The 23365-nt window shown below is 44.2% G+C and overlaps 1 protein-coding gene across 1 annotated transcript in view; it reads left to right on the forward strand.

Moving 5' to 3' along the window:
* The window catches only part of ACER1 (alkaline ceramidase 1), a 116679-nt gene that overhangs the window by 87799 nt on the left and 5515 nt on the right, over positions 1-23365 (forward strand). Inside the window, exon 6 of the mRNA XM_030219763.1 lies at positions 2161-2298. Coding sequence (XP_030075623.1) covers positions 2161-2298 — 138 coding nt within the window. The remainder of the gene's footprint in view (positions 1-2160; positions 2299-23365) is intronic.

A 23365-nucleotide genomic window follows, 5' to 3' on the forward strand; every position in this document is an offset into this window, starting at 1 on the left:
CAGCTGGGACCACTGTCACCACGAAAACCATTGGTAACACATTACGACATAACGGATTGCAATCCTGCAGTGCCCGCAAGGTCCCCCTGCTCCGGAAGGCACATGTGACGGCCCGTCTGAAGTTTGCCAGTGAACACCTGGATGATGCCGAGAGTGATTGGGAGAAGGTGCTGTGGTCAGATGAGACAAAAATTGAGCTCTTTGGCATGAACTCAACTCGCCGTGTTTGGAGGAAGAGAAATGCTGCCTATGACCCAAAGAACACCGTCCCCACTGTCAAGCATGGAGGTGGAAATGTTATGTTTTGGGGGTGTTTCTCTGCTAAGGGCACAGGACTACTTCACCGCATCAATGGGAGAATGGATGGGGCCATGTACCGTACAATTCTGAGTGACAACCTCCTTCCCTCCGCCAGGGCCTTAAAAATGGGTCGTGGCTGGGTCTTCCAGCACGACAATGACCCAAAACATACAGCCAAGGCAACAAAGGAGTGGCTCAGGAAGAAGCACATTAGGGTCATGGAGTGGCCTAGCCAGTCACCAGACCTTAATCCCATTGAAAACTTATGGAGGGAGCTGAAGCTGCGAGTTGCCAAGCGACAGCCCAGAACTCTTAATGATTTAGAGATGATCTGCAAAGAGGAGTGGACCAAAATTCCTCCTGACATGTGTGCAAACCTCATCATCAACTACAGAAGACGTCTGACCGCTGTGCTTGCCAACAAGGGTTTTGCCACCAAGTATTAGGTCTTGTTTGCCAGAGGGATTAAATACTTATTTCCCTCTGCAGAATGCAAATAAATTCATATACTTTCCACAATGTGATTTTCCGGATTTAATTTGTGATGTGCTATCTCTCACTGTTACCAATAACCTACCCTTCAATTATGGGCTGCTCATGTCTTTGTCAGTGGGCAAACTTACAAAATCAGCAAGGGATCAAATACTTATTTCCCCCACTGTACATAGTTACTGACAATGGCCTGCCCTCATAACAGCATTAAGCACACGAGCAAGAAAAGAGGCTATTTGCACCTTCTGTTGCTTCAGTTACAACTTAGGGGTTGATATTCAAAAGGGCTTCTGCCCAGTTAAACCCGCTGAGCTGGCCATCCAGCAATATCCTGCAGCACTTAAGCAGGCCCATCCCAGTTAGTGCCAGGGAAGTCTGGGGGGGGGGGGGGCAGAACTTGGTTGAGTCAACACGTAACTGGTTAGTGGTGATAACCAGATTCTGATATGAATAAGAAGAGTTACCTTTGAAAGTGAATCAAAAAATTTATTTAGTCCAATAAAAAAGGTATCATCTTACTTTCTTTTCTTTGTTTTGTTTTATTTCTATTTATTACCTAACCAGTTAAGTAGGATATATTTTTAGGACAGTAAAAAGGCTGTACTAACCTCATCTGCCAAGTGATCAGGCACTGCGCCAAAATCAGCTGGTGCCCGGTTAACTTCTGGGTGACTGTACGTACCCAGATATTCAGTGCCAGAGGCTGGACATAGTCCAGCATTGAATATATAAGCTTAATTCAGCCTGCGGCTGTCATCGGCTTAAAAAATGCTGACCACTGTGGGCTGGGTATCAGGCCTTTAGTTTATAAGCCTCCTGGGGCAAGGATCTACACCTGCACCTAAATATGTAAGTCACCTTGAATTCAGATTTGGAAAAAAACGAGTAATTAAATCTAAAATCCAAGGGCCTGATATTCAAAGCTACTTATCTGGGTTGCAGCACTTGCTAGCTGGATATATAACAATGACCGAGCCATCAACAGATTTTCAGAGGAAAATCATCACAGGTTCCCCGGCATAATGGTGCTGAATATTACCATTTTCTGGATATCCAGATGTTGGCCTGCGCTGAATATCCATGCTGACCATGGAGTTTGAATATTGTCCCACAAATGACAAGGCAGGTGGGATTCTCTAAAATGTAACTACTCATCTTTACATTGTGCCTGTGAGTCTCCTGAGTTTACTATATTGAGAAGGAATTTTGTTTACCATAAGAATCTTGGGGGGAAAAGTGTCCATTTTTCTTTCCACATCTTATTACCCCCAACCAGAACATCCCATGAAATGAACTTGCCATTTTTTAGCTGAACAAAACATCTTAGCTTCATTTAAATGGCTTATTCTGCCTTCTTCTTTATTGCAGGCATCAGTTCATCACAATGGTTTTCATCACTTCATCCATGTGCACATTGCTGACCTTCATGAAACCCATCGTGAATGCTTATGCCCTCAACTGCACTACTATCCATGTGTTATATACGATCACGCTGGAACTGAAAAAGTAAGCTTCACCGTTCCTTTTCTCAGTGATTTGGTCAGAACTTTCAGCAAGTGATTCCATATATCCTATCTGCAGCAAAACAATGACATATCCATGCGTCTTCTGCTGCAGAAGGTCTTCCTGCATTAGGTTGCTGGAGTCACCATATTTCTTTCTGCATCAGATGCTGACATACCTATGCTTCTTGTACTGAACTCCATGCATTTCTTTCTGTGACTGATCACAAAAGTCTTCTTCTGCAGGTTCCTGAGGTTCCTGCACTTCTCCCTGTGGCAGGGCACTGACAATCCCTATGATTTTTTCTGTGACATTGCTCTGAGATCCCTACACATCTCCGTGTGGCAATGTGCTGAGGTTCACGATCTCCCTTCAGCAGGTCACTGAAGTTCCTATGCTTTTCCCTATGAAACGGCTCTGAGATCACTACCTGTCTCCCTGTGGCATGGCAGTAAGGTTCCTGCACTTCTCTTTGAGGCAGGACAGTAGAGGAGTAGCAGGCTTTGATCCTGGCAACCTGGGTTTGAGTCCCACTGCAGCTTCTTGTGACCCTTGGCAAGTCACTTAACCCTCCATTGCCCCAGGTACAAAATCTTAGATTGTGAGCCCTCTAGGGACAGAGAAAATATCTGCATATAATGTGTACAATGCTGCGTATGTCTGGTAGTGCTATAGAAATGATTATTAGTAGTAGTAGTAGGGCACTGAGATCTCCATGTCCTTTCCTTTGACATTGCACAGAGATCTCCTTGCTTCTCCCTGCAGCAGGGCACTAAAGTCTCCATGCTTCTTGATGCAGCACTGTGCTAAGGTTCACACGCTTCTCACCGCATCAGGACACTGAAGTTCCCTAGCTGTCTCCCAGAGGCATGGCAGGGATGTTCTTACACATATCCCTGTAACAGGGCACTCAGTTCAGTACTTAATAAGGGTACGGAACCAAAGCCTGAGGCCTAGTGAGGTTTTCATGGCTTAGGAGCAGATACAGAAAAAGCTGAAGCATAAAAATTTAATAAAACATCAAAGCTAGATGAAGTGCTATGATTGTTATTACCACTCTGAACTCACTATTGTATAAAAAGAATCATTAGACTGAATTTTCAGCAGCACTGGGGACAATAATAATTTAAATACTGGCAATGGAATTTAAATGATTATGAATATTTAGCATCACTATACATATAGGTGCCTATTTTATAAAGACACATTCTGGCTGTGACAGTTAACAGTTTTAAAGCCACTGACAGCTGCAGGCTGAATTAGACCCAGATATTTCATGCTGGGCCTAATCTGACCACCAGTATTGAATATCCGAGTTATATGCGGCTGCCAGCAGCTATTGGGATGCTGACTAATATTCAGACCGGTGCCCAGATAATTAAGCGGATAAGGTTAGAACAGCCTTTTTTGCTGTCCTAACTTTATCCTACTAGTAGACTGCAAATCACCACTAACTGGGTAAGTCCTTGCTCCCTCTCTGACTGTCCCCAGATGGCTCCAGCACTAATAGGTGTCACAGCTGATATTCAGCTGCATTGTCCAGTTAATGCTGCATATCAGTGGTGGCAGAGTTGGCAAAGGTGATTTAATTAGACAGGAGCCTGTCACACCCCTCACCTGTTTCCAGAAGTCGTCAATGGTCCAGCAGCCTTCCGTGTCTGAGGAATCTTTTCTGCTTCCTGGTTCTCCATTAACTGCCCCCAGCAGACCATCAGCAAATTAGACCCTCTCTGCCCATCCTCCCTGTAGTAATCCCCTGGAGGACTCACCTAGAATCTCTCAACTTACCAATCCCCCAGAAGGTTACATTAGGAAAGGAAATTAAAGCAAGAGGAAAAGAAGGCTGCTTTGGTTCTCAAAAGTAGTAGCTGAAAAGGTAAGGAAAAAGAGGTCAGCCTTCATAAACTACTATGTACAAGAGATCACAGAAAGAGGAAGAGAGGCAACAATATCTAGAAAAGCTAAGAGAAACTGGTAAAGTAGTCAGGAAAGCAAAGATGCAAATGGGAGAAATAATATCCAATATGGTAAAATGGGAGGTGGAAACAATACAGTTTGTAGATATGTTAGTGATAGGAGTAAAAGTGACATTGTGAGGCTCAAGGGTGAAGGGGAGGAATATGTAGAAGTTGATAAGAATAAAGTGGAATTGCTTAACAAATATTTTGGTTCTGTGATCACAGATGAAGGGCTGGGAGTAGGACTGCAGAAGATAAATGCTATTAGAAATGGATGTGAGGTAGAGCTTCAATGATTTTCAGAAGACTTTGTTGATTGGGAGTTAGCTAACTTAAAGGTAGACAAAACAATGGGGTCAGATGGGGTACATCAAAGAATATTGAAGGAACTTAAGGACGTTTCTGCTGTCTGACCTTTTCAATGTTTTTTTAGAGTCTGGAGTGATCCTGGATGACTGGAGAAGGCAGTTGTGGTCCTTCTCCACAAAAACAGAAGATTTGGAACTACAGTCCGGTTAGTCTGGCCTCTGTAGTGAGTAAATAGAGGATAGTGAGATTTCTAGAGCCCAATGGATTACAGGACCCAAGGCAGCGTGGTTTTACTAGAGGAAGGTCTTGACAGATGAATCCAATAAATTTCTTTGACTAGGTAACCAAACAATTGGATCAAGGGACAGTGCTAGATAAGGTGTAATTAGAGTTTAGCAACGCCTTTGATAAGGTTCCACATATATGATTGATAAATAAATTGAATGCCCTTGGTATGAACCCTAAAGTGACTGACTGGGTTTGAAACTGATTGCATGAAAGGCAATAGAGTCACTCCAAGGAAAAGGATGCTACCAGTGGTGTGTCACATGGATCGGTCCTTTGGCTTTTTTTAACATTTTTTAGCAATATTGTGGAAGGGCTATGTGGTAAGGTTTTGCCTCTTTGTGAATGATACCAGACTTTGTAATAGGGTAGACACCCTTGATGGGTTTGATAGTATGAGGAGGGATCTATCAAAATTTGGTCTAGAATTTGGTAGCAAGAATGTAATGCTAAAAAATGCAAAGTCATGCATTTGGGCTGGAAAATCCAAGGGAATGGTACAGTACAGGGGACAAAGTACTTCTGTGCATGAAAGAAGAATGGAACTTGGGGGTAATCATACCTGATGATCTTAAGGTGGTCAAACAGGTAGGAAAAGGGTCAGCAAAAGCCAGAAGGATGCTTGGATGCATAGGGAGAGGGTATGGCCAGCAGAAAAAAGGAGGGGATAGTGACTCTGTATGGTGAGACCCCACAGAGCACTGTGTAGAATTCTGGAGACCACACTTTCAAAAAGTTATAAACAGGATGTTCCAGAGGGCAACACTAAAGTGGTTGTTGGCCTTCACCAAAAAGGACATTTCTCTGGGTAAGTGAACATTATTATGCTCTGTGCTTTGGTGATTTAAAGATTGGGGATAAAAGAGGAATTGTAGGTTTATAGATAAAGACAGTTTGAATTTTGAAAAATAAACTTTATTAACTAGTTTCCATAGTGTAAAACCCTTTTCCCCCTGGTTTTAAATTTGAACTTTCTGCCACAGCCTACAGCATTAACAGATAGCCTCTGGAAGGAACAGTAGGGCCTAGTTCATTTAAAAAAAAAAAAAAAAAACAGCAAACTATTTTCTATAGTGTACAGCCCTTTTTTCCCATAGCTTTAAACTGAAACTTTCTACCAGAGGTAGAAATTTAACTGTAACAACCTGGGCCCTGATGCTCAGAAGCAAATGCGGCACTAGAGGCCATTAGTGCCGGATTAGCACCTGTATTTGCTAGCATCAAATGCTCAAAGCCAACAAGCGTGTGAAACAATGAGCTCGCCGGCTCTCAGAACAATGAGCATGCAAATGCATGCTAAAGAGGTAATTCCATATTCTTCCCCAGTGTTCAGTGGGCAGTGTGACAAACAAGGGTGCTCCTCCCACAGCAAACTTTACACCAGCTCAGAGCTGGCATTAGAGTTGTGCCGAGCCATGGGGAAGAATAGGAAGACCAGTGTTGCTGGCGGCCTTGCAGTGATTGGTGGAGGAAACCCAGGTTGGGGGAAGCAGCTGGGATTGGGGGATAGGAACAGTAACTCTTCAGTGTGTTTATGTTTTCCAGCTATCAATGAAACCTACATCCTAAACTAGGACAAAATAGAAAAACCCCAACATAATTAATATGGAAATAAATTACACTGGGTCTAACTGAGAGGAAATGCCTCTTAAATAGTAACTGAATGGAGATCAGATAACGTTCCTGGCTTCCATCCCTGATCAAAACCTCTTCCTCCTCCTTCTCTCCTCCTCTCTGGCATTCTGGGCATGCTCTGAAGAGCTGTGCTTGATGCACAACTCTTGAGCCCCTGTGCTGCTTTGGAGGAGGGAGGTCTCCTAAAAGGAGAGCAATATCATCTCGCACTGAGGATGTGTCTCCAGGAACTTGTGCCCAGAAGGGAAGGGTTACGATAGCTGTTGTAGTTGGTGATTTGATCATTAGGCATGTAGAGAGCTGGGTAGCTGATGGATATGAGGATCATCTGGTCACTAGCCTGCATGGTGTGAAGGTGGCAGACCTCACGCATCACCTAGATAGGATTTTAGATAGTGCAGGGGAGGAGCTGGCTATCTTGGTACATGTTGGTACTAATGACATAGGAAAATGTCTTTCTTTAAGTTGCAACTTCTAAGTAAGCTTTGTCCATTGATTTCTCGGTACAAAAGGTACTGCAAGGTATGTTACTATCAGGTTTTAGACTACTGCAGTATTGGATATGTAGGGCTACCTGCGATATGTATACAGTTGTTTGCAAATTGTTTATAATTCCATAATACATATGCTGTATGGGCAGTGGTGTGCTGGAGCCGGCTCGCACCGGCTCGCAAGAGCCAGTTGTTAAAATTTCTTCCGGCTTGCGAGCCGGTTGTTGGAAATTGCGAGCCGGCTCTGGCTTTCCTCCCTCCCTCTGGATCTGCCTCACCGCCCGCTTGCTTTTTTAATTCTTTGGGGCAGGCAGTCTTGCCTGCCCGCTTCCAGCGCTGACTGTCCTCCCTTGCCGGTTCGCGCTTTAAAAATGGCCGCTGAGACTTCCAGAGACGGCCTCGCAAGACTTCTGCTGAAGTCTCAGCGGCCATTTTGAAGCGCGAATGGGCAGCGAAGGACAGTCAGCGCTGGAAGCGGGCAGGCAAGACTGCCTGCCCTGAAGAATTCAAAGAACAAGCGGGCGGTGAGGGACCAGATCGGGAGGGAGGGAGGGAGGAGAAGAAATCACCAAACAACTCGGGAGGGGGTGGCAGGGGGGAAAGGGAGTCGCTGCTGGGCATGGGTGGATGGAGGGGGTCGCTGGATATGGGTGCATGCAGGGCAGGGGAGAGGAGGGTCACTGCTGGACATGGGTGCAGGGCAGGGCAGAGGAGGGTCGCTGGGTATGGGTGCATGCAGGGCAGGGGAGAGGAGGGTCACTGCTGGACATGGGTGCATGCAGGGCAGGGGAAAGGAGGATCACTGCTGGACATGGGTGCATGCAGGGCAGGGGAGAGGAGGGGAGAGAGAAGAAATGCTGGACATGGATGGAGGGGAGAGAAGAGTGAGGAAGGAGATGAGATGAGGGAAAAGGAAGAGAGGAGAAAAACTGCACATGGATGAAGAAAATAGGCAGAAGCTGAGGACCAGAAATGAAGAAGAAAGGAGGAAAGAAAAGAAATAAATGGAAAGGAAGCCCTGGAAACGGAGTTAAGAGAACAGATAGCAGCAGAATCGGATACTGGGCCAGCATGATCAGAAAAACAGTCACCAGACAACAAAAGGTAGAAAAAAATCATTTTCTTTTCATTATAGTGTTTGGAATATGTTCACTTTGAGAATCAGGTGCTCAACATTAAAAGTTTATATTTATTTATTTATTTATGGCATTTTATCCCACATTAAACATGAATTAGTTTGGAACCTGGGATCATTTAATTTTTTTTTCCTTGAGAGAGTAATGCATTGCCCCCCCCCCCCCCCCCCCGGCTATAGCCAGCTCTGCAATTTTGGGGGGGGGCGCAGAGGTGGCCGGGGGGGCGCAGAGGTGGATGAGGGGCGCAGAGGTGGACGGGGGGCGCAGTGGTGGACGGGGGGCGCCGAGGTGGACCGGGGAGAGAGCCTGATGTTAAAAATTTACCAGCACACCACTGTGTATGGGTTAACTAAGGACCCCGTTTACAAAGGTGCACTAGCATTTTTAGTGCACGCTGTGTAGAAGCCCATATTATAGGAATCTACACTGTTAGTGCACTCATTTTTAGCACATGCTAAAAACGCTAGCACGCCTTTGTAAACAGGGCCTTAAATATAATCACATTATTCCTTTTGAAGAAATTGCTGGAGCGGATTAGGTATAAGTTGCTGATTCTAGTTCATCAGAGTATAGATCAGGAGTCATCCCAATATTTGACAGATTGTTTTGATTGGTATAGACCAAAGCAATCACTTCGTTCTGAAGATTCGAGTATGCAGGAGGTGCCTAACTTCTGGCTTTTTCGACTCAAGTTCACTAGGAGGAGGATTTGTCCCTTTGCAGGACCTGTGCATTGGAATAAGCTACCGGCAGCTCTCAGGAAGCAGAAAAACTATGCAGTGTAAAATAATTGTTGAAACAACATCTCTTAGCACAGGCAGGTTTGCGAACTGCTCAGTAGTTATCGAAGGACTTTTGGTTGATTGTATTGCTGGGCTTGATCTTGTTTGTTTGTGTAGTATTTGTTTTATATGTTTATTATGACGTATGTTCATTTATATTCCTCTCTGGATAAGAGCGGAATATAAACTGTAATAAAATGAAATGAAATGAAAATGTGGGAGGGAAGTTCTGGAAGCCAAATTTAGGCTCTTAGGTAGAAAGCTGAAACCCAGATCCTCCAGGGTACCATTTTCAGAAATGCTCCCTGTTCCACACACAGGACCCATGAGGCAGGCAGAGCTCCAAAATCTTATTGTGTGGTTGAGATGGTGGTGCAGGGATGAGGAATTTAGATTTGTTAGAAACTGGGCAACATTCTAGGAAAGGGGAACCTGTTCCGAAAGGATGGACTCCACCTTAATTCACTTCAATTCAATTCAGTTCTTGTATACCACTAAAATCCCTTTTCCAGGGTTCAGTGCGATTTACATAATAGTTGTTACGAAGCAGATGCTGTTAATTTAGTGTATTCATGAGACAAAATAACCTAACAGGAAAATCTGATGGAAGTTATAAGGAGACAGGCGTCGTAATGGATTATTATGAGACCATCTTTGGGAAGAGAAAAGTTTTTAGTCTCTTCTGGAAGCTAATGTAGGTATTATCTGTTCTGATGGTAGTAGGTAAAGAGTTCCATGTTGAAACTCCAAGTACAGAGAATAGAGAGCCAAAGATCTTCTGATATCGAATTGCCTTATGAAACGGTGTCGCAAGCGTAATTTGTTCTTTTAGTCTCTTGGACTGGGCCAAACATAGTGAAGCAACTCTAGTTAGCAATTCTGATGTAAAACCCTTTAAGATTTGAAAAACTAAACAGGCAGCATTAAACCTGATTCTTTCTGACATGGGAAGCCAGTGAAGTTTGATAAGATAAGATGAAACACTAGTATTATCTATTCAATTTGAATATTAATCTGACAGCTGTATTCTGTATGGTCTGCAATTTTGTCTGATATTGACAATACCAAAAAATAAAACATTACAGCAATCCAGGTGTGGCAGGATTTGAATTAATAGTGCAAAGACTTTTTGGTCAAAGAAAGATCTGACTAAACGTAGCTGTCTCATTTTGAATAGAGATTTAAGTACATAAGTATTGCCACACTGGGACAGACCAAAGGTCCAAGCCCAGCATCCTGTTTCCAACAGTGGCCAATCCAGGTCACAAATACCGTTCACGATCCCGAAAAAGTTCAATATATTTTATGATGCTTATCCCAGAAATAAGCAGTGGATTTTCCCCAAGTCAATTTAATAATGGTCTATGGGCTTTTCCTTTAGCAAGATGTCCAGACCTTTTCTAAACCCCACTAAGCTAACAGCCTTTACCACATTCTCTGGCAACGAATTCCAGAGTTTAATTACACGTTGAGTGAAGAAAAATTTTCTCCGATTCGTATTAAATTTACTACTTTGTAGCTTCATCGCATGCCCCCTAGGTCATAGTATTTTTGGAAAGCATAAACAAATGATTCATAGCTGGTTAATGTGTGAGGGGGCTCATTTTCAAAGCACTTAGACTTACAAAGCTAGAAGTTACTATGAGGCATATTTTCAAAGCACTTAGACTTACAATGTTACATAGGGGGCTCATTTTCAAAGCACTTAGGGGTCCTTTTACTAAGGTGCGCTGAAAAAATGACCTGTGTTAGAGTAGGCATGTCTTTTGGACGCACGCAGATTCATTTTTCAGCGCACCTGTAAAAAAGGTCTCTTTTTTGGTTGAAAATGGATGTGCAGCAAAATAAAAATTGGCGCATGTCCATTTTGGGTCTGAGACCTTACAGCCATCCATTGACTTAGCGGTAAGGTCTCACACATTAACCAGCTGGTAATTGTCAGCTTTGAACCTAAGTTATGGGAGTTAACAAACTACAAGCATCATATCATATTAATAACTCCATGCATTTTCTTACCTCCCTTCCAGCTCTTGTCCCTTCAGGTACAATTGCTTGTAATACCTTCCCACGGTCACCGGGATGGAACCAGGTTGGTGTCACTCACATTTAAAAAGAAGATAGAGCAGTTTCTTAAAAAGGGGGGGGGGGGGGCAGGAACCAACAATCATCCAGGGGCACATGGTTTCATGTGTCGGTGTGGAGTATCCTTGAAGGATACTATTACATAGTAACATAGTAAATGATGGCAGAGAAAGACCTGTACGGTCCATCCAGTCTGCCCAACAAGATAAACTCATATGTGCTACTTTATGTGTATACCTGACTTTGATTTGTATCTGCCATTTTCAGGGCACAGACCGTAGAAGTCTGCCCAGCACTAGCCCCGCCTCCCAACCACTAGCCCCGCCTCCCCCCACCGGCTCTGTCACCCAATCTCCGTTAAGCTTCTGAGGATCCATAATGCCAAGAAGTGTAGAGTGATGCACTTGGGGTGCGGAAACCCAAAAGAGAGATACCAGATAGGAGGGGAGAGATTAGTAAACTCGACTCAGGAGAGAGACCTTGGGGTGTTGGTGTCGGAGGATCTGAAGGTGAAGAAACAATGCGACAAGGCGACGGCCATGGCCAGAAGGATGCTAGGCTGCATAGAGAGGGGCATAACCAGCAGAAGAAAGGAGGTGTTGATGCCCCTCTACAAGTCATTTGTGAGGCCCCACTTGGAGTATTGTGTTCAGTTTTGGAGGCCATATCTTGCTAAACATGTAAAAAGACTGGAAGCGGTGCAAAGAAAAGCTAGAAAATGGTAAGCAAACCATACGAGGAGAGACTGGCCGACCTGAACATGTATACCTTGGAGGAAAGGAGAAACGGATGATATGATTCAGATGTTCAAATATTTGAAAGGTATTAATCTGCAAACAAACCTTTTCCGGAGACAGGAAGGTGGTAGAACTAGAGGACATGAATTTAGGTTGAAGGGGGGCAGACTCAGGACTAATGTCAGGAAGTATTTTATCATGGAGAGGGTGGTGGATATGTGGAATGCCCTCCCGAGGGAGATGGTGGAGATGAAACCGGTAATAGAATTCAAACATACGTCTCGTAACACAAATCCCATACCTTTTTTGTAGCTTTTCTTTGCACCGCTTCAATTCTTTTTACATCCTTAGCAAGATACGGCCTCCAAAACTGAGCAAAATACTCCAGGTGGGGCCTCACCAACAACTTATACAGGGGCATCAACACCTCCTTTCTTCTGCTGGTCACACCTCTCTATACAACCTACCAACCTTCTAGCTACGGCCACCACCTTGTCACACTGTTTTGTCGCCTTCAGATCCTCAGATACTATCACCCCAAGATCCCTCTGCCCATCTGTACATATCAGACACTCACCACCTAACACATACGTCTCCCGTGGATTTCTACTCCCTAAGTGAAACAGGACATTTAGGGAATCCCAATAGAGAGGTTTCAATAATGGTGAAAGAAAGCCAGGAGTGTTAAACGGAAAGGGAAAAGGAATGGGACTTGATATACAGCCTTTCTGTGGTTTTTGCAACTACATTCAAAGCAGTTTACATAGTATATACAGGTACTTATTTGTACCTGGGGCAATGGAGGGTTAAGTGACTTGTCCAGAGTCACAAGGAGCTACAGTAGGAATTGGACTGAGGAGTGGGGGGAAGGGGACGGGTTGGATAGAGATGAAAGACCATGGAGGTGGGGAGAGGAGGATGGAATCAGAGAGATGCCAGACTGGAGGGGGGGGGTGGAGGAGGGAGGGGGGGAAGGGGAAGGGAAGGACATTGATACCAGATTGGGGGGGGGGGGAAGGAAGGACACTGATGCCATACTGGGGGGTGAGATGGGGGAAGGGAAGAAGAGAGAGTAGACGGTATGGATGGGAAGACTGGATAGTGTCGCATCCGTCGCTCCCTCCGGCTGCTCCTCCTCGGGAAGCAGGAGACGGCGTCCGCCACGGCGAAGGCCGGCTTTCTTGAGGCCGAGGTGGGGAGCCGGGGCTTGCCGCGGTGATGGCCGCCCAGTCCGGGGCCGAGGCCGGGGGCCGGCGATCGCGGCTGCTGGACTCTCAATCACCAGCTATGGGGTCTGTGCTTGCACCAGTAGGGGGAATGGCGCCGAGGCGCGATGGCCGGCGTCTCCTTCACTTTCGGGTGCGGGAACCCGAAGCTCCGCCTCAGAGGAGTTAGATTGGGAGGCCAGTGCTGTAGTCCCGCCTGGGAGGTCGGGCAGAGCCAATCAGAAGGGTTCTGTCGGTAACCAGGTTCTGATTGGCCGGCTATGTTTACAGGGGCTGGGCGGTTGAATGCTGACAGTATTTAAGGAGCAGGCCTGAGATAGGACATTGCTTCAGGTTCTGTTTCCCGAGGCCAGTCTCCGTTTGTTCCAGTGCTCAGTTGGTTTCCTTGCTCTACTGGTTTTGACTTTTAGAATGTTCCTGGTTTACTCTGCTAGCTGCCTGCCCTGACCTGTTGCCTGTTTTTGGACGTCTCAATTTTCCTTCTGCCCTCTTCTCTCCTGGTTCCAGTCTGGGTCAGTTCGTCAACCCCGCGGTTCCAGAAGTCTCGTTGACCGCCTGCAGCTGGGGGCTCAACCCTTGGTGAACGGCGGTCGTCGCGGGTGAAGACTTGGGGTTGCACGGCTGTCCTTTGAGGTCCTTCAGGGCCTTGCGGGACCTAAGGGCTCACCTTCCTTGCGGACAAGACAGATAGGCCATATGGTCTTTATCTGTGACATCATTTTTTATATTTTTCTATTTCTGTTAACCTAGGCACCTTGTTATAAAATTACTGTCCATCTCAACAGAATAGCAGCTTTTAGGCTTGTGGCTAAGTGTCCCACCTCTTGCCTGATTTGAACTGCACCCTTTTTAAACCAGAATTGCTGGAAATGCTCTAATCCTCTTAATATCAAATGAACTTGTCTGGGAGTATTCTTATGGGTGAGGCCTGACCAGCCCTCCACCAGAATCAGAAAGATAATTATTAGTACTGAAATTAGTTCTGCCATTGTCACTGTTTGATTGTTGTCACAGCCTGTAAAACAGGATCTCAAGGCACTCTTCTAATATTAGACAGGAAATGTATTGTTTTCTTGAGGTATAACGTTTAATAATGTGTTATATCTGTATTGTGGCATCCTATAAGCAGGGTCATAATTAGGGGTGTGAGGGACAACCACCCAGTGCACATATCTCCCTGGGGGCAGAATAATGACTGAAATACCAGTATGGAGAGATTAGCAGATGAAAAAGCCATAAAGAATGTCATTCTCTACCTACAGTCTATCTGGGTTGTGAGGAGCAAGGGGGGAAAAAAACCCTGAGAATTATATTGGAGGAGGTGAGAAGCAAGGATCAGGGTAGAGGCAGAATAGCAAGAGAGATATTTCAGAGCTTCCAATTTGCCTAGTTCCAGGAGGGAGATTTAGACCAGTCCTGGCTTTCTGACAATCTCATCCTAATGCATTATGGATTGCAACACTGATTTCAATGGGTAAACTCAGAGAATACAAATACTACACTACTTTGGATGTAAGTTTAAAGCCAGGACTAACCAAAAAATCTCCCTTCTGGAACTGTTTAACTTGGCAACTCTGAGATTTACGTTTTAACTGTATGCAGATCTCTCATGTATATTCATTACTATTCAAAAACAAGGCTAACAGTCACATACAATGATTAAACCATACAATACCAAATTATTAAATCATTGAAATTACATCATAAAACATTTATTAAACAATTTTATTAATATATTTAGTACATCCTTATATTAAAAACGGCTGAACCACAAAACTTCCAGTGAGGTTAAAAGACCAATATCATCAATTCAGACAATACATCATTAGATTAATCAGTCTTGTTCCTGCTTAGTGAGAGTTTTTTTACTTATATTCTTAGTGAGTCGTAGATGAAAATCAAAAGATGATCCTTTTCCTTCATTTCACTTAATTCACAACCCCCACATCGCTTCAGACACACCATAGAACAATCACCTTAATTGTTCCAAAACCGTCAAGTACAAACCTTTGCTCCAGACCTGTAGTTCACAGTTCACTTTAAAACAAACCGGAGAAAAGTTTTCTTCACCCAATGCGTAATTAAACTCTGGAATTCGTTGCTGGAGAACGTGGTGAAGGCAGTTAGCTTGGCAGAGTTTAAAAAGGGGTTAGACGGTTTCCTAAAGGACAAGTCCATAAACCGCTACTAAATGGACTTGGGAAAAATCCACAATTCCAGGAATAACATGTATAGAATGTTTGTACGTTTGGGAAGCTTGCCAGGTGCTCTTGGCCTGGATTGGCCGCTGTCGTGGATAGGATGCTGGGATCGATGGACCCTTGGTCTTTTCCCAGTGTGGCATTACTTATGTATGCACTTGACAAAATGTCTCAGAACTCATTAGACTCTCAAGCCATTTTTTAATATAAGGATTTCTATATATATTAATAAAATTGTTTAATAAAAAGTTTTTTATGATGTAATTTCAATGTATATTCATTAGAGATAGCCTGAAAAACGGACCAGGTTGGCGGCCATAGAGGTATAGCCAGACCTCGATTTGGGAGGGGGCATGAGCCCAAAGTGGTGGGGCACATTTTGCCCTGCCTCCCCTCTGCTGTCAACCCCCACCGTAACTCCACATATCTGGGTTGGCGGGGTCCCCAAGCCCTGCCAGCAGAAGCTTTACTATGGCGATATTCACCATCTCGCTGCCTGACCTGCTTTCCCGCCCCAGTACGCATGCTCGTTTTTAGTGAAACTGAGCATGCGCAAAGCTCACGCATGCTTAGTTTCACTAAAAACAAGCATGCGCACATGGGAGGAGGCAAGTAGAGCAGGCAGAGCAGCGGCAAATATCGCCACAGGAACGCTTCAGATGCTGAGGCTTGGGGACCCCCCGCCAGTCAAACCAACATACCTTGGGGGACTCTGAACCCAAATTGGGGGGCCCAGGCCCCCTGTGGCTACACTACTGGGTCATACAGGATGAAAGGGAGTGATCTCACTCTGTGCACCCTTCACATTCTCTCCTAGAGCAAACTGACTCCCAAGCTATTTTGAGGCCAAAGCTATTAGTGCATGGTATGCATGGTAAAGGGTGTGGCTTGTCCCGGAGCCAAGAGGCACATGTCTCAGAGCATGAAGATAAAGACTACCTCCTCAATCAAAAAAAATATATGTGGGGTGAAGGTTGCAAAGTCAAGAGATAATGGTCAGTGAGACTAGAAACAATCTAAAGGTAGTTTCAAACTCAGACCCTGCTGCTGCAGATGAAAGCAGAGATTCCTCAATGGTGGCAGTACTTGCTGAATTGAAAGCAGACAACATTCACGTAGTAGAAACTGTTGTGCAGAGACTGGAAGAGAAATTACAAGTATTTTATGAACGTACAGAATGGATGGAAGGTTGCCTTCACAAAGTGGAGGCTGAATGGGAATAAAGGGCTATGTTACAAAAACAACTGGAGAAAGTGGAGGACCAAGAAAATTGTGGTAGATACTTGAAACTACAAATTTGGGACATACCTGAGGACATGGAGAGGAGTGGCCTAATGGTTAGGGTGGTGGACTTTGGTCCTGGGGAACTGAGGAACTGAGTTCGATTCCCACTTCAGGCACAGGCAGCTCCTTGTGACTCTGGGCAAGTCACTTAACCCTCCATTGCCCCAGGTACAAATAAGTAAGCCGCATTGAGTCTGCCATGAGTGGGAAAGCGCAGGGTACAAATGTAACAAAAAAATATATATGTATGCAGGTTCCTGGAATGGAATTTCTCAGGGGCCACAGCACAACTGCCCTATGAAATCAAAATGTGGGCATAGAGAGTTGCACCCCAAACCAGACCCAGGCTTGCCACTTTGAGCCATTGTTGTAAGATTATTGAGGTATTTTGAGGCCAAACGTGTCCTAAGACTGGCAAGGCACCAAAAAAGTTGCCAATATGAATACTGCACCATTAGTCTTTCTAGACTTGAGTGTGGAAACTATTCAGAAAAGATGTAAATTATGGAAATATAAACAGGTATTGCAAAGCAGAGGAACTGAGCTAGGCCTCTAGCATCCTGCCAAGTTGATAATTACAATGGAGGGGGAATGAGCTTCTTGTAAACTGTAAAAGTAGAAGCGTTTATTAGGTTCTTAGATTACACCAGGAAGTTGCAGAAAGAGCCAATAACAGTAAAGAAGTTAGTACTGGAATATCAACTAAGAAGTCTTATATGGGACTGACACGGAGATAAAGAAAGGAGCCCAGGTTGAGAGGAGGAGCCGCCATACGAACTTGACTGAGGAAATCATACAGAAAATTGTGGAAGTAATGGCTCCACCAGTACTGGAGAGGACACAGCTGGATCCTCCTCTGGTTCAGAGATTGAAGGGCATTGAAATAAAATAGACAGTGCCTGCATAGAGATGAGAGAGAGAGAGGAAGCAGAGAATGGTGCCCTATGTCTTTATATTCTTTGATTCATGGAAGACTGCAGCTGCACTGAAGTTTGGACATATTCTTAGGTTAAAGAGGTTATGTGAAGTTATAAGAAAGTGTCAATGAAAAGTGAATGAATGAATGAATTAAATGCTGAAGGGAGATGGAAAGGAGTTTGATTGGTGTGTTTGAATGGGAGACATGTATGCAAAGGGAGAAAGGCCTGAGGGTGGAAAGAGAAGTGAGTTGGTTTTGTTGAGGAATTTATCATGGGGGAGTGGAAGGGAGTAGGGTTGCTGCTTGATCATGATAAAGGGAGCAGAATAGGGGAGGGCAATGGAATACAGAAGAGGAATGAAGAGGGGAAAGGAATGAAAAAAGAGACGGGGGTTTGGGGAAGATTTTTGTTATTTTAGTTTACAATTTATATTCCACATTATCTACAAATTCTAGGCAAATTACAAAATAAAGCATACATAATCACTGAATTAAAAAAACAATAACAAAACTGTAGAACAATACTGTGAAAGCAATGGATGTACATGAACATTACCTTTCCTTTATAAAGTCATCTCACATCGCACCTGTGCAAGGCTTTCATTATACCATGGGCTCAATATTCAAACAGCATGCCTGTGCTCCAGCATTGAATTTCTGGGTTTACAGAGCCATGAAAACATAGCCAGTTGTGATATTCAGCACTTAACTGGCTATAGCATATTGCATAAAGATAAGACTGGCTTTTACGCAGTTACCTTAGCCAGTTAAGTGCTGAATATCGGCAATTAACCAGTCAAGTGCTGACTCCTTCTCCGAAACACCATCAAAATAGCCAGTTTCACATTAGGCACTAACCAGTTAAGTGCCACTGAATATAACTTGTTAGCTCTGAACAAGAAATTTAACTGGCCAAGAGCCGTTTATATGGAAAACAAACCAGCAGATCAGTATAATCTCCAATAAACATTATTGAAGATACCGTATATGAAACAATTGCCCGACACAAGCCGTGTTTTGCCCAACAATAGGGCTGCATCAGGGGCTAAAATTGCTTTGAATATTGACCTCCCCTTTATTTTTTTATTTAAACAAGAAGTCTTTAATGAAACGTACAAAAGAACATGTAACCTATGTCATAATCTATACTTACTGTTAACCTTTTATTGTTAGTCAATGCTGTTTATTGCCTGTAAGCCACAGATTGTCAGACCCCATTATAATGAAAGTTGCAATAATCAAAACGACTGCTAATGAGTGTGTCACGGTAAGGATAGCATTCTTAGTCAAAAAGATTGATTGGTGTAGAATGAATCTGACAAAGGCTGATGCAATCTGGGGATCAAAAGAGTTCTGTGTGAATTATCATGTCCAGAACTATAAACGAAAAAACCAGTGAGATATGTTATCCTAAAATTGAAGGAGAAACTTTGTTCAGTTAAACTATATGCAGATATTCAACTTCTATTTGCATAGATAAAGTTGTTCAGTTAACTTGCGTGCACATATGCAAGTAAATGCCAAAATTCTGCCTATTCTTTAACTATGCCATATCTTACTTATCACATTGTTTACAGGTAGGCATGCATGTAGGTGGAGCGTGAGTGGGACTCAGACATATATGAGTAACTTATAGAATACTACAAGTTATGCGTATATCTCCAGCATTCAGGCACAGGTACTTACACCAGCTCTATGACTGGCAAAAGAGCTGGTACCTAAATTATCAGCACATATTTCAGCTATTATGCTAGTATTCAATAAAGGAAATGTAAGCACCCTCTAGGGGATAATTCTATAAAGAAAGTGCTAATATTTACATGCCAAATAAGCACGTAAATGACTAGAACAGGGTCAGCTCAAGGGACCGTGGTGCCCTGAACCAACTTTTGATTTGGTACCCTCCCACTGTCTGCCCCCCATTGGCATCCCCCCTCCCCTTCAGGCCATCCTCCCCTCCCTCGTCTACCTTTAAGGGCAATTTCCCCCTTCTCAATACCGACAGTGTTTTACCTAACACTACCCGCTTCAGCCCCTGTGTCTTTCCTCTGCTGTGCACCTGTGGAAACAGGAAGTTATGACAAAGGAGGGGCCGGGACGTGGCGGAAGGAAGACACCAGAGCTGATGCAAGTAGTGTTAGATGAAACACTGTCTGTGTTTGGGAGGGGAAAACTGCCTTTAAAAGGTAGACAGGGGAAAGGTGGCCTGAGACAGAAAGAGGAAGGGGGTTGCTGGCTCTTCTTTTTTCCCTGCACATGCAACACCACCAGGTAAGCTCTGGGCTAGCTTAACCTATAGGGTGGTGACTTTACAGGCTCCGGCATTTGATGTCCTTTATCGCCGGTGCCCTGGGCCAGAGACTCACCTGGTCCATAGTTTAAGCCAGCCCTGGTCTAGAATACTGGTATATTTGCACATATGTGTGTTCATTCACAGGTAAATGCCAAAAACCTACATAAGCACTGTTCTATAAGAAAGTGCCTATATACAGTGGCAAGTAGTTTGAAGGTAGGTGTACACATGAGTGAATTTGATGAAGGCCACGGTTACGTGAGTAAATTATAGAATGCTATAAGTTATATGTCTGTTTTAGCAATTTAGGCACAAGAATTTACACCAGCTCTCTGGCTGGCATAAATGCTCCCACTTACCTTATAGGGTGCATAATTCACTGTTATGCTAATCTATATAAATAAGTCTCACCTCCAACATTTGAAGCTCAGTCTGTGGCAGGGAAACACTGAAGCCCTGCACTGTTGGTAGGCTAGGCTGTCAGCACCACTCACTGTCACTCATGCACCACTCACTCTCACTCATAGACCCGCCCTCAGCCACGCCCCATCCGCACATAATTCACAACCCCAACGTTCTAATGAAGCCTCCACAAGTCCTAAGTGCATGGTGGTGAAACCCAAATTCGCTCATGAGGGTTTGCCCCGCCCTCGGGTCAAAACGTTATGACGTCGAGGGCGGTGCAATGACACTCAACAAATAACATCGCTCACCTGCCCCGCCCACGCGTCTAAACGTCATCCCCTCTCACCGACTTCCACACTCCGCCCTCCCTCCGAATTCAACACCCCCCTCCGCATTACGACCCCCTAGACCCCCCCTTCCGGGACCCTGTCAACCCCCCCTTACCGCCGAAAACCGACCACCGTTGCCGTTCACTACCTGTGCTGACGGGGGACCCCAACCCCCAACAGCCAAACTCCTCTTCTACCCTTCACTGCTTTGCTTCCTGAATGCTCTTCTGTTCAAGTTCTTCTGCGTGCGTCTGACTTCAGACGCACGCACAGAAACTTGAACACAACTTCATTCAGGAAGCAATGCCAGCACAGACGACAACAGAACTTCAGCTGACGGGGGTTGGGCTCCCCCGTCAGCACAGGTACTCGACGGCGGTGGCTGACATTTTTTGCTGAGAAGGGGGGGTTGACAGGGTCACCGAAGGGGGGGGGGGTAATTGAACTGCGTGTGTGTGTGGGTGGGTGAGAGGGAGGAAAACCTTGCTAGCGCCCGTTTCATTTGCCTCTGAACCGTGCCTTATTTACTAGTATTCTATAAAAGAAGATAGGTACCTACTTACCTTGAAGAGCTGTCATATAGGCACCCTCTAGCAGGGATGTAGCCAGATGCTGCTGATTTTGGGTGGGCATAAGCCCAAGGTAGGTGGGCATGGAATCTCCCCCCCCCCCCCCCCCCCCACAAACCCAAACTATTAAATACCTGAGCTGGCAGGGATCCCCAAGCCCTGCCAGGCTGCCAGCTGAAAATTTCCTTCTCCTCGGGTAGCCAGCGCTCTTCCAAATTGCAACACTTGCCATGAGCTGCTGCCGGCAGGCTGCACATGCTCAGTGTGTTTGCATGCTTAAAAACTGAGCATGTGCAGAGAGGCCGGTGCCGCTATGAGTTCCAGACAAGTGCTGCTGGCTACCGTTTGGAAGAGCACTGGCTGCCCAAGAAGGAGGAAATCTTCAGCTGGCAGAGTTGGGGGATCCCCACCAGCCACAGCAAGAGTGCCACAATTTTGGGTGGGCCTGAATCCTAATGGGGTGGGCCAACTAAGCAAAGGTTTAACCTCAGCTATTTGATAAGTTGTATTGTAGAAAAGCATTAGTATCATAGCTATGTTATTTGAATGTTCTAATTGTGTACTTATTAGATAGTCCATCACTATTATGCTTTATTGTTTTCAAGTTTTCCTCTTTCATTGTATTTATGTTTACACTGGTACATCTTTTACCATTGTTATGCCAGGGGCGTAGCCAGACAACAGATTTTGGGTGGGCCTGGGCAAGAAGTGGGTGGGCACCAAGTGTTCTCCCTCTTCCCCCCCCCCCCCCCCACCACCACGAAAAAAATATCTCAGCTGGCGCGAAAACACTTCTTTCTACCTTGGCAGTCTGCAGCAGGCTTACGCTGAAAACTGAGCAGGTGCAGGTGCCAGTATCGTGGAGAGTAGCGTTTTCGTTACCATCAGGGGGAAGTCTTTAGCTGGCGGAGCTTGGGATCCTCACCATCTACTGCTAAACATGTGCTACTGATGGGTGGGCCTGAGCCATAAATGGGTGGGCCCCGGCCCACCCAGGCCCACCTGTGGCTACGCCACTGTGTTATACTGTTAACAAAATTGTAAGTTTAATGTTAAACTATACCTACTGTACACCGCCTTGGGTGAATCTCTTCATAAAGGCGGTTAATAAATCTCAATAAATAAACCTTTGAATTACATGTAAAGACCTTGTCTAAAAAAATAGTTTTTCCGATTACGGCAGTTAAGAGCAATTCGCTCTAAGCTCCATCCAGATAATTTTAGAAGTGGCACAGGCAGTTTTAATTCCATATTTGGATTATTGCAACTCGCTGTTTGGGGAGTCTTACTAAAAAGTTGCTACAAAGATTGCAATTCTTGCAGAATACAGCTGCAAGATTGATTTATGGTTTGGGAAAGTATGAAAGAACATCCCCCTTATTAAAGGAATTACATTGGCTTCCTGTGTACTCAAGATTACAATTTAAACTACCTTGTATGATGTATAAATTGCTCTATGTTGATGATGATTCAGGTAATTTGATTAATTGTTTAGATTTTCATCATCTTTTCCTTTGGCTAGGTCAGAACGTAGTTTGAAATTAAACTATCCATCTTTTAAAGGTACTCAAAAGAAATCCATGCCAGAGCTTTCCTTTTTATATCACAGAGTGAACCTTTGGAACAGATTACCTTTGGAAATTTGGAAAACACCACAATATTATTCTTTTCGAAGAATGCTAAAGTCATTTTTGTTTGTTGAGAAAAAGATTTTATAATGACGATGAGGGTTGTCTTTTAGCTTAAAGTTTATAGATGTTTTCTATTGTAATTCTCCTGAATGAAAGAATTCTTGTCTGTAATCCACTTAGAATCTTTTTTTGAATTTAGCAGAATATAAGAATGACATAGCATAGCATAGCACTGCCCTCTAGGTACTTAAATATAGGTGTACAATTATAGAATTGCCCTGATATTGTTCAGAAAGAAAGCTCTACCTCCTGAATCACTCTGATTCTTCCCTTCCTGCCTGTAAAAACCAGGTTCAGAAGCCTTCCACCACTTGGTTTCACTCTTCCTGACAGCTATCTTGCAATTTCTCTTTGTCTGTTGCTTCCGGTTCCTCTTTTTTGTAGTTTAGTGTACTATGCTTAGCTGCTTCTAGTCATGCAGGGCCTTTTACAAAAGGAATTAAAGAATTTTAAAACTTAAAAATAGAAAAATATAAGGGAATACATCAGAGGAAAGAATGTTTGTTATGAGTACCCTCTAGTGGTGTGAAGCAAAACTGTATCTAAACAATAAATTGCAGTCGGACAGGGCTTCTCAAACCCACAATGCATTATCCAACTGGATGAGTCTGTAATGCATGAAAATATATCTCATGCATATTCACTTGTGAATGCATCAGCATTAAGAGAGAGAAAAGACAAAGAGGTAGCCATCAGGAACAGGAGCATGCTGTTCTTGTTGAATTCAGTTCTACAGTT

The sequence above is a fragment of the Microcaecilia unicolor genome, chromosome 11 (assembly GCF_901765095.1).
Source record: "Microcaecilia unicolor chromosome 11, aMicUni1.1, whole genome shotgun sequence".
Lineage (NCBI taxonomy): Eukaryota > Metazoa > Chordata > Amphibia > Gymnophiona > Siphonopidae > Microcaecilia > Microcaecilia unicolor.